Raw genomic sequence first — 14897 nt, 5'->3', positions numbered from 1 at the left:
GCAACCATAGACAAGTTTGGGTTGTTGCAAGGCTATGCATCAATTCAAGCTTGCAAAAATAGAAAAGAAAACTTAGAAAATGAATTATAAAAATGAAAGATATTTCTTCTGAGAGGGTTCTCCTGCCCTATTCAGGATCCGAACCAATCAGACACAGAGTTAGGGTCTGTTAGTGGACCCATCTGGCCAGAAGAACCAGCCTCCTCTACAGACAAGTAACAAGAAGATTTTGTCCAGAGTTTAAAGGAGGCCGTCTGTGTACAGGACATTGAACTGAGGTGAACAGCAATCATTCTGAACAACTTGCTGTGAAGTCAAATAAAAGTTGTACCTTTCTTCAGCAGGACAGCTGTAGCGTCATAGCCATCATCTAGCTCAGCGTTAGTTGCAGCTCCGTTACTTAAACCAGATGGATTCTTCTTCTGTCTCTCGAGGAAACGAACAATGTAGCAGTTCAACCTGCAACAGGAAGTCAGATCATGTCCTTCATGTCCTCTGTGGACCTGCAACATGTCTCCTGTTTATCTCTCCGATCAGATTAGTTGTGTTTTAGCTTTCAGTTATTTACTTTGGTTATACAAAGTGTTGAGAAATACAGTTTGCTCCTAGTTTTGTCTGTGTTTGTCATCCCTAAGAGGTCCAGATCATCACACTAGTTACAATGAAAACTGAACAAAAGCTGCCAGACGCAAAGCGTCAGAATGGAAAGCTCTACAAAAAGCAGCGAGAGCAGCAGAGAAAATCATTTTTACTTTATTTCATTGGCAAAACTGACTTTTTAGTTGGCTGGACCACCAGGTTCTGCAACAATTTCATCCCACATTGAATACAAACCAATCCTCAACTTCTGCAAACCCTACATGTTCTGCTCCGTCCACACAACAAATTATAGTCAGGGGTTAGAGCATTAGCTTCTAAGTGGTAAAATGCTAACAACCCAATTGGCAGAAGACATGCCCCTCTTCATTTGCATAACGATGCAGAAATGCATACATTAAAGTAAAAAGAGAAGGAAACAAGTAAAAAGAACAAATGGAAGTGAAAGGAGTTGTGGGGCAAAAATAAAATGAAAAATTAATTCATGTAAGAATAAAAACAAAGAAGAGCTGAAAACAGTAAATGTTAAATGGTGTGGTGAAAATGAATTTTGTTGGAACAAAGCTGAAGAAATAAAAATAAAAAGTTCTCTTTTTTAATTAATTGGTGGCTTTTAAGAGCATTGACTGATTTATTTCTCCTTTTAGTGTTAATTATTTCAGTTTTAGTCCTCCACAGACTAGTTCTGAAATCTTTTGCTCTACTCTGTCAGACTCACACAGGTCCTTTATATGATAGGTTAGGATTATTAATCCAGATTATGCCCACATGGATACACAACCATCCATAAACAATATTAGACTACAAACATTAAACATAATGCACAGTAAAAACTTGTGACTGTTTCACAAAAAGAAAAAAATCACAATGGCATGTAGTGGTAGTGCTCCTCTGCTGGGAGAAGACGGCGCTCAAAGGGTGGATAGTGTTGTCTAGAACTGCCCTCAACTTGGACAACGTCCTCTTTTCCACCTCAACAGACTGCAGACTCAGTCCAACTCTGACTCCCAACTCCAACCCCAAGCAATGTTGACCCGATGGAGAAACGGGTCAGTCAGGCCCCAAATGTAGATTTGGATTTTTTTCTCCTTCATAGTAAACATTTCATCACTAAACAGAGACATTATTTTTTTGTATATTTCTACATAAACATTTATGATCATAACATTAATTAAACTACTGGAAATGAATGTACTTGTGGTATGTAGTTCCAACAGTTTACGGGAAACAAATATACAAAAAAATAACTCATGATGGGAGCAAACAGTTCTGTCTTGGGGATGCAGTGTTACAGAAACATGATCAAAGTTACTGTTAGGGGTCATGATGCCCAAACCCTTGGTTTTGATTTTCACTGAATACACAGAATGGATGTGATGAGGAGGAAGAAGTCTCTCCTGACCATGAATGACATAAAGAATACACAAAAAAATTAAGTTTCTTATAGTGAGTGGTTGAGTCTTAAACTTACTTCATGATCAAAATGTAGACGAAATACATCAGAATCAGTGTCAGAGCTTCCCACCTAAAGATTAAAAATACCAGTCAACCGTGTTTTACCCGGGTTAATAAAACAAAAACAAAAAGAATTCTACCAAATTTGTGGTAAACATCGAAACTCCGTCACTTACCAAACCACCTTTTCATCATATATAAACTTTTGCATGAAAGAGAGACGAGAAGCAAAGCATTACACGTGATGTGGGCTCACTCGGGTTTTCTGATCTTAAAAGAAAGCCATCACTGATGTGATTTATGGCATTTGATAGTAATATTTTCCCATCCAACAAACTGGTACTTTGGTAGAGAATACCATCAACACTCACCACTATGAGGGCAGAGATAGACAGTGTGTAGTAGACCGAGTCTCTGAGCAGAGGCCAGCGGGACAGACGGATGGTCTGAGACACAGTGACAGGAGGATTAAGATTAAATGCTGTGGTGACAGAAAAGCTCCACATATAGATGTTTTTTTCCCCCTCAGTGAACAACTCAAACTAGTGGACAAATTCATTTCAGGAGTTAAAACAGATAATCAAACCCAGATCATCATGCAGCCAAGACGTTTCTGTCTGTCACCTAATAAACTTGATTGCTTTATGAAGAACTTCATAGCGACAACAATGCACAAAAGCCATGCACCGTTCTCTCTGTGTGTGTGTGTTTTGTCTTGTACCTGCAAAGCGAATATGCCACACGCTCCAATAATGCAGAGAATGTTGAAGACGGCAGAGCCCACAATTGTGCCCACGCCAACGTCGCCTTTGGTGATGAACACTCCTGCACGACAGAATAAACGGCTGCGTATGTGTCAGAGAGATTACAGAGGCCACCATACGGACGAAGACATTCAGGGTCAGCATAAAGTTCAAAAAGCTACGCACCAATGACTGAAGTGAAGAGTTCAGGAGCTGAGCTGCCAGCTGCCATGAAGGTGGCTCCTGCCACGTCTTCACTCAGCTGAAGACGCTGAGAAGAGAGAGAGAGGAAGAAGAGAGAGAGAGGATTTTCTCTACAGGAAGACGAGCCTCAGACGGTCTAGAGATCCTCAGCAGAGGTGCAAGAGTGACTGGGATTGATGTCTTACCTCACAAATCTTCTCTAGTGAGGGGACAAAGTAGTCATCACAGACCAATGCCAGGGCATAAAACATGTAGACTGCCTACAGAGACCAGGACACACAATGAATACACTCACTCCACTAAAGCACCTGCAGAAAGACAATCTGTTCTCAACTTCATCTGATTCAAGTGGTTAGTGGTTTGCTAACGGTGCACTACTGCAAACCAGGCATGCATATCTTTCATCATTTGCTTTCATTTATTTGTTTTTATTATTTATTTACTTATTTCTAACTGGGTAGAAGTATAAAATCACTCACATGAACAAGGAATGCAAAAGACATATTTTTGTCCCACATTAATCTTGACACGCAAAAAAGGAGAAGGAAGACATATGAAATTTATGAACTCCTACATCATAAACTAATACAATATGTTCAGATGGACCCTCCATTATTAAATAATAAATAAAAAGACATAGGTTAATTAATTTTCCATTTTATCTGGCTTTACATATGTCTAAATATATACATCCATTCCCAAACACACATATGCGTTAGCCTCAATTTACACATTAGTGCTAACTCTCACCCATATTTCTAAGTCTCCTTATATTTCCTTTTAAATTGTATTAAATTTTGACTTTGTTTTAACTCCTCATTTTCATAATTTTACCCCGAGTTGAAATACAAAAGCTCTTTCTTGTTGTGCGTAAACTAAGAATCCTTAAGTCTGAGTGACCCCTTGAGTTAAATACCCCTTCTCTTTCAAAAAAACACTTCCTGTATGAGCTCAGGTAGCAGTTTAGCTGATGCCTTAGAGATAAACCTTTTAAAGATGTTTTGGAGAAATACAGAAGGCAATATTTACATTCCTTCAGGTGAGAACTTGGGCTCACTCATGTCTCGGGATGAACAGAACAGGGAGAGGGTCTTGCTCAGTGTAATGCTTCCACTTTCAGCCTTGCATCACTATTTATCTGAAGTGACAAACTAACACAGGCTTGTGTTGTATACATGCACTACAGCAATTTCTCTTGTTGATTCAGGACGAGGTCGGGGTGTCGCATCTGATTGTTGGTGTTCATAGCAACTGTCGCTCCACAATGATATACACCGCTGTACATTAACATTATGTATCAATTTATATTTGATGTCTGTCTTGGTGTGCTTTATTGTTTTGTATTTCTTAACTTTGATACTTTGACTTTCAGTTTTTATACCTGCAGTAACATCAATTGTCCATTTGGGACATAAATAAATCTGAATCTGAATCTGGAATTCAGATTCAGATTATATTTTGTAAAATTATTATTAATAAAATAGCCTGAATGTGATGCGCCAGTTTACTTGCACTTTGCTGCGACGCACTGCACTTTATGTTGCTCTGTCACATACAATCCCAACACGATCTGTTGAAGTTCGAAGCTGTGAGAGGACAAAATGTTCCAGGTGCGTGAATATTGCAGCCGCTGTAAATACGAGGTGAGCTTCTTCCACTACATTAGCACCTTGTCTACATTCTGCTCCTGGTCAACATGTCATGTAAAACTGAGTCCGTCTGGTATTTTCTAAACCTCTGGAGGCCCTGGGTTCTTAAAAAGCAGACGCTTTTTCACCACGTTGTTCATTTAAATACAGGAACTTCTTTGGAAATGCCAGGTCTATAGTAAAGGAAACGGACTTGTTGATAAAACAGAATGCTGCAGATGACACTTACACACAGAACATGGAGGCCCACTGCTCCCTCTGTGCGCTCCTGGTTGGTGAAATAATCTCTGGGGAACTCGTGGATCGCTGCAATGACACAAGAACAAAAGAAAGAGCCCGAATAAAGCTGAAGTATTCAGGAGTTTTACAGTAAGTAGTTACTCTACACCTCAGGGAAAAGGGATAAATAGTCAACTGGTTGGGAACATTTCAGTGAACAGAAACACCACAGTAATTTTCAGAGGAAAGATTACAACAAGAAAATGTGTGGAGCCACTTTCACTTTAATGAGACAAAAAAATAAATAAAATAACACCTGGAGGAAAGGTTAGCACTGATTTGATCATTTCACTTGCAGATTGTAATTCTAAACAGAGACAAAGAAGAAGAAGGAGGAGGAGAGAGGAAGAAGAAACAGCTGTGGAAGCCGTCATGGCTGGAAAAAACAACAGACATCAGACGCAGCAGATGTCCTGCTCCCACATATTTCCCAACAATTCTGACTTCTGCTTCATATCTGTTGGTGGTCTTTGGTGGTTATTGGCTGGGTAAGCCTCACTCACAGAATGACCTCTCTGACAACGACGATAAATAACAATTTATGCTGATGAACTTCAGTGTCTTTACAAGTCTTGTTATTATGTTACATATGAAACAAATTAGCTTAGTTTCCATGACACACAGCTTCAACAAGCGCTGTGTTGTTGCACCTAGTCGTAACAGAGTCTGTTCAGCGACCAAATGCATGGCATCGGCATTAAATCGCAAGTTAAAATAAATTCAACCTTTGAAAAACATCCGAATAACCAGACACAGATCGAATGTAAACTATAGAAGTTCAAGATGACCGTATTGATCAATAGGTTGCGCTTAAATAATAATAACAACAATAATAGAAACTTCAATTCAGCCACCTATGACAATGTTCACTCTACTTCTGTCAAACGATGTCTATAAAAATATTCACCACCTTGATAATTGGTACGTTTTACCCTTTGTATTACTTTTACAAATCAATCGTGACCATCAATATTTGGCTTTTTTGAAAAAATAAATGGCAAAAACTCTTCAATGTAAAAGAAAAAACAGAGTTCAACAAAATAATAACAATTACATGAACTATTTACCTTAAGAGATTGTGTAAATATTCAACCCCCACCTTCAAAGTGACTGAATTAATGCAACAGAGGTCCAGTCAGTTGGTGCCAGTGGTCTCACAATAAGTGGAAAGGAGATCAGCAGCGTGCACTAAGTGTGTCTCCAGTGATTGTAGTATAAAAATAAAAGCTCCATTCACTGGTTCATCAGTAATCCTGGCTTACAGCATGAAGGAAAAAAAAGAGAATATCAGAGAAAAAGGCTATTTAGAAGTAGAAATCAGGGCATAGCTACAAAAACATCACTAAGGAAACAAACTTCTCCTGGAGGTCAAGGTCAAGTTTATTTATGCAGCACATTTCCAACAGAAACACATTCACTTGGGTTTACATATTGAATGTTTCTGTTTTCTTTCTCTGTTTCCCAGGGTGATAAAATGACAACCAGCCTTTATGTTGTCACCAGTGCTCATATTAGAAGAGGAGGCCATGTTTAGTGGAGCCGTCAGTCTCGCGGCTCCTCTGTGTTCCTCTGACAGCACAGGAAATGGTAAACACGAACCGAAAATGCCCCGCAAATTTGTCCTTTTTTTTTTTTTTCACTGGTACGTTGACATAAGCAGGTTACATCAGTGAAGTGTGTTATTTTTTCAGTTTCAAAACATTTTTTTTAGTTTCAATTTATTTTTCGTTTGAACAAACTTTATGGACACAATTTAGCACCATAGAAATAGTTCATTAATTTGCAATTTGTGTGGGGAAAAGCAAGGTTCTGATTCGGTTCAAAAAGAACTGCAGATATTAGATGGCCAGGGATTAATCAATAAATCTGAGTGAAAGATGAATTGATCTACTGATCCTTCAAAGGAAGGATCAGTAGATCCTTCCTTTGATCTACTGATCAAAGGAAGGAGTGGAAGAGTAACAGCTGGATTCTGTCAACTTTCAAATCTTCATGTAAAATATCTGAGTCCCTATGCAGACCGATGTACAGAGTCTCTGTGCAACAGTAAATGTTTTTGTGACGACATTCACACGTCTGGCACATTTGCATGCTGTTGCTTAAAGCTCCAGGAACATAAACACTGCAGGGTTTATGTTTCTGCAGTGTTTATAATCCTGGCGGGTCACCAGGCTTTACTTGGTCCCCCACCATGCTAACCATTGATCATTTATTTTAAGGTTTATTTTTACGTTTGCATTTCATAATACAGTATGTAAGCATAAATCTTCCAATAACACATAATTATCAAGTGATATTTTCAAATTCCCTGTCAACTTTAATAGTTTTTTAACTCAAAAAGATGGCAGGCCGCTGAATGAATGACTGCCGCAGTGCCCAACCTCCGGGCTTAGCAGGTTTTCTGGGGGAAACCTGCAACTGGATTAAGACAAGAACTTCATTTATTCGATGTCATCAGGTCATAAAACCAAACTCCAAGGATGTGTTGGAGTTTGCCGTTGGCTTCCCATACATTAGAAGATGCTCCCAATCGCGGACACTTTTTCAACAGACATTTCTATCACACGTCCATTCCTGTCTGGTATCAGCAGCCAATCACAGCAAGCAGAAATGTGCTGCATCTCCGTGTCATCATGTGTGTTTTCCTGTTGAATGTGAGCGTGCAACGGAGTAGGCAGTTAAAAATAGCATCAGCCCACTGTCACTGTGTGTGTTTGGGATTTGCGTGGCTCTCTCTGCACCGGGAGGCTCTGTGTGCTCTTCCTCCACTGTGTGTCTGTGAGCTGAGCTTGTGCCCTTGTGTAACGTGAAGGCAACTCGATGCGCAGTGACATTCTCCCTTCCCTGTTGCCGAGAGCTCGTGAGTCAGGCGGCTGGAGCCTCAGCTTGCCCTGTGTGGCCCGAACACAACACAAGGCCGTCTGCTCATCCAAAGTGACAGGAGCACAGAGAGAGAGAGAAAGAGAGAGAGAGGGAGAGAAAGAGAGAGAGAGAGAGAAAGTCAAGGCAGAAAGGGGGAAGGTTTGCAGTCTGACATGATGTAGCGCTGCCAAGGAACAAGTGATGAAAGGAAGGAGAGAGAAGAAATGTGAATGGAAAGGAAGACCTTTGGCATGCATTTATCTCTTTTATTCACTGAGTCAGGACTCGGCTTGATGTTCTCATCTTTTTTTTTTTTTAACGGCACTCAGGCACCACATTTAAACCAGCGATGTGATCCATTACTGTGCCGATACGTGCAAAACGTAAAACAGTCAGTTCTGTTATCCCGCTTCAATCCCATGCTGCTGATGGGAATATTTACTGCAGTTCCTTTCACACCGATCAACAACTGTTTTAGTTTTCTGGGTTTATTACTGCCATTTAGGTCTCGCCATTTTCTATTTAATTCACTATAGTTATCATCACTAGTTGATGTGTAGGTCAGTCCTTTGTTTCTTTTCTATTTTTCATGTTTTGTGCATTTCAGTTTGTTCTCTAATGTGTGGGTTGGACTTTTTCCCTTCTTTGATTTACAGATCCTTTTGTGTCCAAGTTCAACTCCTTGTGCATTACGTCAGAACTGAATCAGAAATATCACTTGATATTTCCGTGTTATTGAAAGATTGGGAGAATAATACCTGAACACCAACAATAAAGCCTTAAAAATGCAAACATTTTAAAAAGACCTAAATAAATTAGCAATACTTAACCTGGTGGAGCCACAAGTGAAGCCTGGTGGCCCACCAGGCTTATAATACACTGGGGAAAACCCTGCAAACCATGACAATAACACACAAAACTTACTTAACAGAAGATATATATATGGTTTTTAAAGACAACATGTGCTTTGAATCTACTTCAAAGCACAACATTAGAACAAGAAGTGACAATGTGTATTCAATTCCCAAAGCATTTTCATCTTAAAACATCCTGTAGTATCAGTGTGAGGAGATGATTTAGCAATTAACACAGTCAGTTCTAAAATCCCTGTGCTGAGCCTGTCAGACAGACCCGAGTGGAGCCTCTCGTTACTCCACAGTCAGCCCCAGCTCAATCTACACTGCTACCACCCCTGGTGGTTATATAATAACCCCAGCATTACATAATCGTAGTGTGCTCCTAACAAAGGCAGAGGTTCACGAAAGGAGAGAAAAATCCTCAAAATCTTATACATCGTTAATGGGATCTGAGCACATTGCAGTGCTGCAGGAAACACAACATTTCTCCAGAAATGATAAAGCATCTTTAGTTCTGGTGAGATGCAAACTTCTATCACCGGCTTTCTTCCTTGTGATGCTCACAGGTCTTGTCTTTCATTTTCTGCAGTCTCTGTACTGTAGATTTAATTTAATTTGCCTCTGTTTTGACCTGTGCTGTTCTTGTTTTAAAGGTTGGTGGGATGTTGAAGGAAATTCATTTGATCAATTCAACAAAAGTTGATATTTCACAATGTTTGTGAATATGAGGCAGCGGTTCCTCCACAAACATGTGTTATGAGACTGGAAACCCAAAAAATATTTGATCAAAACAACCCCCAGGCCATGAGAAAACTCATTAACCACATTATATGAAAGAAAGAGATATGGGTCAAAAATCTAAAGGTTTTGCATAAGTGGCGAAAAACAATAATGATGGATTCAGTTACTAAAGTGGTGTGAAAAGACTTTGCACCCTTCTTGATGTTTTTACTTTTGTAAAACCACTGTGTGTTTCAGAACATCAGAGAGTAATTTAAATATTACACACACACATATACATCTGCATCTGCCCTGTAGGAAAAAACTAACTTACCTGTGGTTTATCACAGTTTATCACTGTTCTCAATCAAGACAACTCTTAAAAAAATCAGCCACCTGACTGAAGTACACCAAAAGATCCTCAAAAGCTAAATATTATGATGAGAGCCAAAGAAATTCACACTCAAATGAGAAAGAAAGTAATTGAGATCTATCTTTTAACTATGCTGTACCCATACGTAGTTAAAACAAAGGTAAGTAAAGTAAATACAGTGAAAAGTGCTTCGGAGCGACTGGAGTCGCTGCTGGTACCTACAACACATTCATCTCCAAAAGAATTGAGGAGAACCAATCACGCCTTAATTAGTTGAAGGACTGTTAAATCTGTGTGGTTTGGCTCATCCACAAATCAAACTGCAATGAACGATCAGGTCTGCAAAGCTGGGGGGTCCGGAGCTTCCCTCCATCCAGGACTTGTACAGATCTAGACCAGCGGTGCCCAAAGTTGGTCCTGGAGGGCCGGCATCCTGCGTGTCTTTCCCTGGTTTAATGCACCTGGATCAATGACGGCTCATTAGAGGTCTAAGAAGAACACTGACATGCTGAAAAGGTTCTTACTGCCACCATGGAGAGAACTAAAACATGCAGGTCGCCGGCCCTCCAGGACTCACTGTGGACATCCCTGGTCTAGGGTTAAAAACATCGCACCGTCCCTGCACAACCCACACATCCTGAGATATCTTTAATCTATTGCAGAGACAGTCAGTTGTGCTCAGTATAATATCATTATGATGATCGCTCTATCAGTGCAAGTGTTAATCATTAACACAAAATGAATACTTAAACCATAAAAGGTGTTAACACATGAGCAGTCACAGCTAAAACAAAAATAAAAGCTTAAAAGCTCGCTACTGCCACATTATTTTAAGTGCACACGTGCAAAGTGCTTGAGTGCAACGTTACTGTTGAATTATGTTACCAAAATCCCACAACCCACTTTTTCAGCACCGATGCCAGCAGGAACGTATTTAGTCCCACAGATATTCCTTAGTAAACTCCACAGCCTGTAGATGCTGATGCTTAATCCTTGACAATGCTTAATCTTTCGCACTTCTGAACTGAGCAGCCAAAGACTGAAACAGTGGGTGCACCACATGTACATGTAAACAGCAGCAAGTCGGAGGGAGAAACATGATGTAAGTTTGAGATTCTCGATCTCGTGGCCTTACGCCTGCTAGTCGTTAACAGTTCAGTGCATAAAAAGGCATGCAGCTTACACTCGCTGTACACGTACTCCAGCATGTGGTTGTATTTATATTCTGCCACAAGTGCTTACAAGTTTGTGGGTGGTATTACCTAGCACGTCAGCCGTCGTCAGCAGGAAACAAAAGAAGAAAGCAAAAGTATGACGAAAGGCTTACCCCGAGTTCATCTTAGACAACAAGTAACATCGGGGCTGAATAAATACTGCCCTGTATTCATTAACAACAGATTAAACTTCGAAAAGGCCCAAAGAATTGAAAGAACCGGAGTGATCTGTTCTTTTGCCACGTGTCGCAGTCGCTACAGGTTTGTTGGGTTAAATAAGAGCATAGTTCACCACAAGACACTCCTGAGATGTGTTGAAGACTTGCATTAAAAATATCATATTGTTTATCATCTACTGTTTTTATTTGAAAAGCATGGTTGCATGCAAGACCTGCAGTAATAAATGTCTGCATATTTATGACTTCTGCTTAACAGTTTTCAGACAACTTGCCTCAAGTGAGCAAAACAATCATGGCAGGAAGGTTCAAATTACATCTGAGTGGTTCAAATTACATCTGAGTGGATGTGCAGTCCTGATAGAAAACAACATAATAGAATTGTTTTTACATTTACTTTTCCCAAAGTCTTGTTGAAAAGGCAACGGGTTAATAAGCCTCATATCACTAATTGAATTCTGAAAACTCGTGATCAGAAAAAAGAACTATAATTATATGGTTATAGATAAATATTGTGTAGTTAATTATAGCACACCCAGGAAAAAAGTGCCCTGAAACTCATTAGACTTGATTTTATCCCACAACTTCTCTGCTCTTATATCTGGAGATTGGTGATGCTTTCTTTTCTGACCATATATCTGTTTTAATTGATTAGATTTTTCTTTGCAGAGCTATCAAAACATTTTAACCTATTTATTTGATTATGACACTTCACATTAATGAACATCACCACAATTCATGGCAGTGGAAGCATGCAGGAATTAGCAGAAAACATTTTCACATTAACACAAATTAGACCCAAAAAATAAAACAACAATGCCTTATTATGCAATTCGCAGGTCAGAGCACATTTCACACAGTTCTAATAAAAGAAGACAAAAAAAAAGCAATTGCACAAGAAATAACAACTAGACAGATACAATCTAAAATCAGGATAGAAGGCCCTCAAAAATAGTCAGTAGAAGACGTTCAGAATGGTTACATAACTGGTTTGATTTCAACCAGTGCATAAGTTTCCCTTTAAAAGTTGCACAGTTTTCACTGTGTCTGATATAAGGGTCCAAATTCTGCCTACGGGTCAGACAGCATCCAAACTATGAAGAACCTGACAATCGACGTCTGTGTCCATGACAACCACTAAACTGATGCACACTGAGACTCGACACAAAAAAACCGAATAAACTCAGGAGATATGGCATTATTTTCTAATCACTGATAAACTGGCCATAGCTCGGCACTTTGGTGACCTTGTTATCACTTTTAAGTTGTGCAATTGTATATTCATCCATCCTGCTGCATCCCAGCTTCCTTAGTTATTCTCCTGGAAAGCAGCAAAATACTCAAACACATAAAAGGCCACGACATGACTTCCATAAAATAAAGGTCACTGTTTCCTAACTTGGGTAGATTTTTACAATTTGGATCTCTCCGACACCAACAAGGGAAACAGTATTTAGATAGCAGTGATGTCGTCACGTCATTGTGATAACATGACTGAAGGGAAAAGAGAGCGGTGACAGAAGTCGGTCATATTATGTGAACAAAAGATCAAATTTGAGGAAACGAGGCGTTTTCAGATAAGTATGTGGAAACCTGAGGAATATAAATGAGCCCAAATAGCAAGTTTATGACAGACAGGGGAATGAAAAAACTTATTGTGTGTGAGTGTGTCTCAGGCTCATGCTAAAGGTTACATGCTAATATTGGCATTTAATCGATGTGTCAGCAAACAGAAAGCAACAAATCTGATTACATGTGTTTAAAAATCACTCAAATTCTACAAGTTCAAATTTAAGTCATCCTGTCGTGTCTGTCAATGGTGTTACAATTACACCCAATATTATAATTAATGTAATGTGTGTAACAATTGTTATGCAGACTAATTTATCAGTACTACACAGCACAAACCAGTTTGGGCTCCGAAGATGTTCATTTAGCTCCTTAAGTGTTTCAGGTTGATGTCCCATTATCACAAGTCTAAATGAATAACAAATCAACAATATTTAATGATAGTCGCTCATCTAGTATCTCTGAATAAATTTTGCATTTTGGCGATTGTTGTAGTGGCTTAATTATCAAACCTTAACCGAGTAAAAGTAAAACAACACTTCTTGGTAATTAATGTACAAATGTGCAAACAGGAACGGGGATGTTTCTAAAAAGCGGACTTCAGGTCTGACTCTCCAAAAGAGACTCAACGATAAGAGGCCGGTATGGGAACAAGGAAGCAATCATGGCAGGATTAGTTAAAGTTAAAGCTAAAGTTAATGGTTTACCTGTCAGAGGTGGTTTGCCAGACATATTTGTCCCAGATAGTTGAAATGTTTCTATCTAGGAAGCCCAGCAGTTTGCAGATTCTCACTGACTTGCAGCCTTCACTCCTCCTAGACCAGTACAACAATTGCTTGTGTTGTTGACTTTATAATAATTAGCTGATGGTAGCATCATTTCTGCCCTATCCGCTTCTTCAGGAATAATGCAAACTGGAGAGAAGCACAAGAGGAAAGTAATTAAAAAGAAGCCAAAGCTGATGTTAGCATGACGAGACAGCAAAGTCTTAAAACAAATGAGTTTTGTTCAAAGTAGACAGTGTGTCTGCCTCATGGACTAAGACTAGGAGAGGAGTCGAAGAACTAAAGGATCTGCCTCCTATTCTACTTTGAAACATTTCTCTCTACTGTGGCAGTCACTCAGCATCATCATCAAACGACTGTCTATTGTCAAACATGCTTATCCAGGAGGAGTGAATGCTGCAAGTCAATGACTTGACATAATCCGCTGGGTTTACTTCAGATAGAAAACTTTTTAAGCGGTCCTGAATATTAAACTGAACATAAGGCACCGCTTGATAATTAAGACCATTTGGAACATATATATGGTTGAATTTGTGGTGGGCATTTTTATCGCATTGTGCGCACGGTTTTAAATAAGCCTGATTGAGTGATTTTCACCTGACTTTTTTTCCACAACAAACTGAAAGAACAGTTTTTTTTGCAAAGTGCCTCCAGACAACATTATCGTTACATCGTCTGTTGTGAATTGTCGCTATTCCAATAAACTGTACTGAAATGAAATTAAACTTTTTCTTTGGGGAGACACAAAACTCCCTAAACTTGGCGGGGCTATAGGAGAGTTTGACAGACAGAGAGAGGGGAAAGTGTTTATTTTAACTGAGATTCACCTGCAGGACTGTGTAGAGAAGGGAACTGGATACGGTGGAAACCAGAGTAGGATCTCTGGTAGCCAGGTAAGCTTGCTTACACTCACCAATAAAATTGTCTCCCATCACCATGAAAAAGAGGATTTTCTCTTTGTCCATAATTGTTTGACCAGCGGTCAAACAGAGCCAGCAGAACCAATATCTGTGAGACGGTGTTAGTTTGATGCCCCCAAAGCGGCGGGCAGGTCTGAGTCTGGATCGTTTATCCACGAACGGAATGGATCTAATTCCTTGGCCTTTCTTGTGCTGGAGACATCGCTGCCACATTATCCCCCACTGCAATAAAACTCAGAGCTGATCGGATAATAACTGATCCCCACAACAAAGACAAGACTTGAAAACCAAAGACTTGTCTTTGGAGTCACGCCCCAATAGAGACGCAAGAGCTCTGAACAATTTTCTTCAAACCTGCTGGCCAGGAGGAGAATTTTTAAAACCCTTCGAAGTGATCACTAGAGACACTACGGAAAAGTGGTCTGCATATTTAGTGTTTTCTGCAGTCCTATAAAGACATGAAAGTCTCTTGATGTGTCTACCTGCAGAGGCCT

At 39.6% G+C, this 14897-nt stretch overlaps 1 protein-coding gene across 1 annotated transcript in view; it reads right to left on the bottom strand.

Moving 5' to 3' along the window:
- The window catches only part of slc24a3 (solute carrier family 24 member 3), a 39038-nt gene that overhangs the window by 5914 nt on the left and 18227 nt on the right, over nucleotides 1–14897 (bottom strand). The window contains exons 3-10 of the mRNA XM_055029426.1: nucleotides 4878–4954; nucleotides 3185–3259; nucleotides 2982–3066; nucleotides 2774–2877; nucleotides 2424–2498; nucleotides 2229–2254; nucleotides 2069–2122; nucleotides 332–459 (exon numbers count right to left, since the gene is read on the bottom strand). Of these exons, the coding sequence (XP_054885401.1) occupies nucleotides 332–459; nucleotides 2069–2122; nucleotides 2229–2254; nucleotides 2424–2498; nucleotides 2774–2877; nucleotides 2982–3066; nucleotides 3185–3259; nucleotides 4878–4954 (624 nt within the window). The remainder of the gene's footprint in view (nucleotides 1–331; nucleotides 460–2068; nucleotides 2123–2228; nucleotides 2255–2423; nucleotides 2499–2773; nucleotides 2878–2981; nucleotides 3067–3184; nucleotides 3260–4877; nucleotides 4955–14897) is intronic.

The sequence above is a fragment of the Poeciliopsis prolifica genome, unplaced genomic scaffold (assembly GCF_027474105.1).
Source record: "Poeciliopsis prolifica strain line A6 unplaced genomic scaffold, Auburn_PproV2 SCAFFOLD005, whole genome shotgun sequence".
Classification (NCBI taxonomy): Eukaryota; Metazoa; Chordata; class Actinopteri; order Cyprinodontiformes; family Poeciliidae; genus Poeciliopsis; species Poeciliopsis prolifica.
The sequence above is the reverse complement of the archived record's forward strand: the minus strand, read 5'-3'. Positions and strand labels throughout refer to the sequence as shown.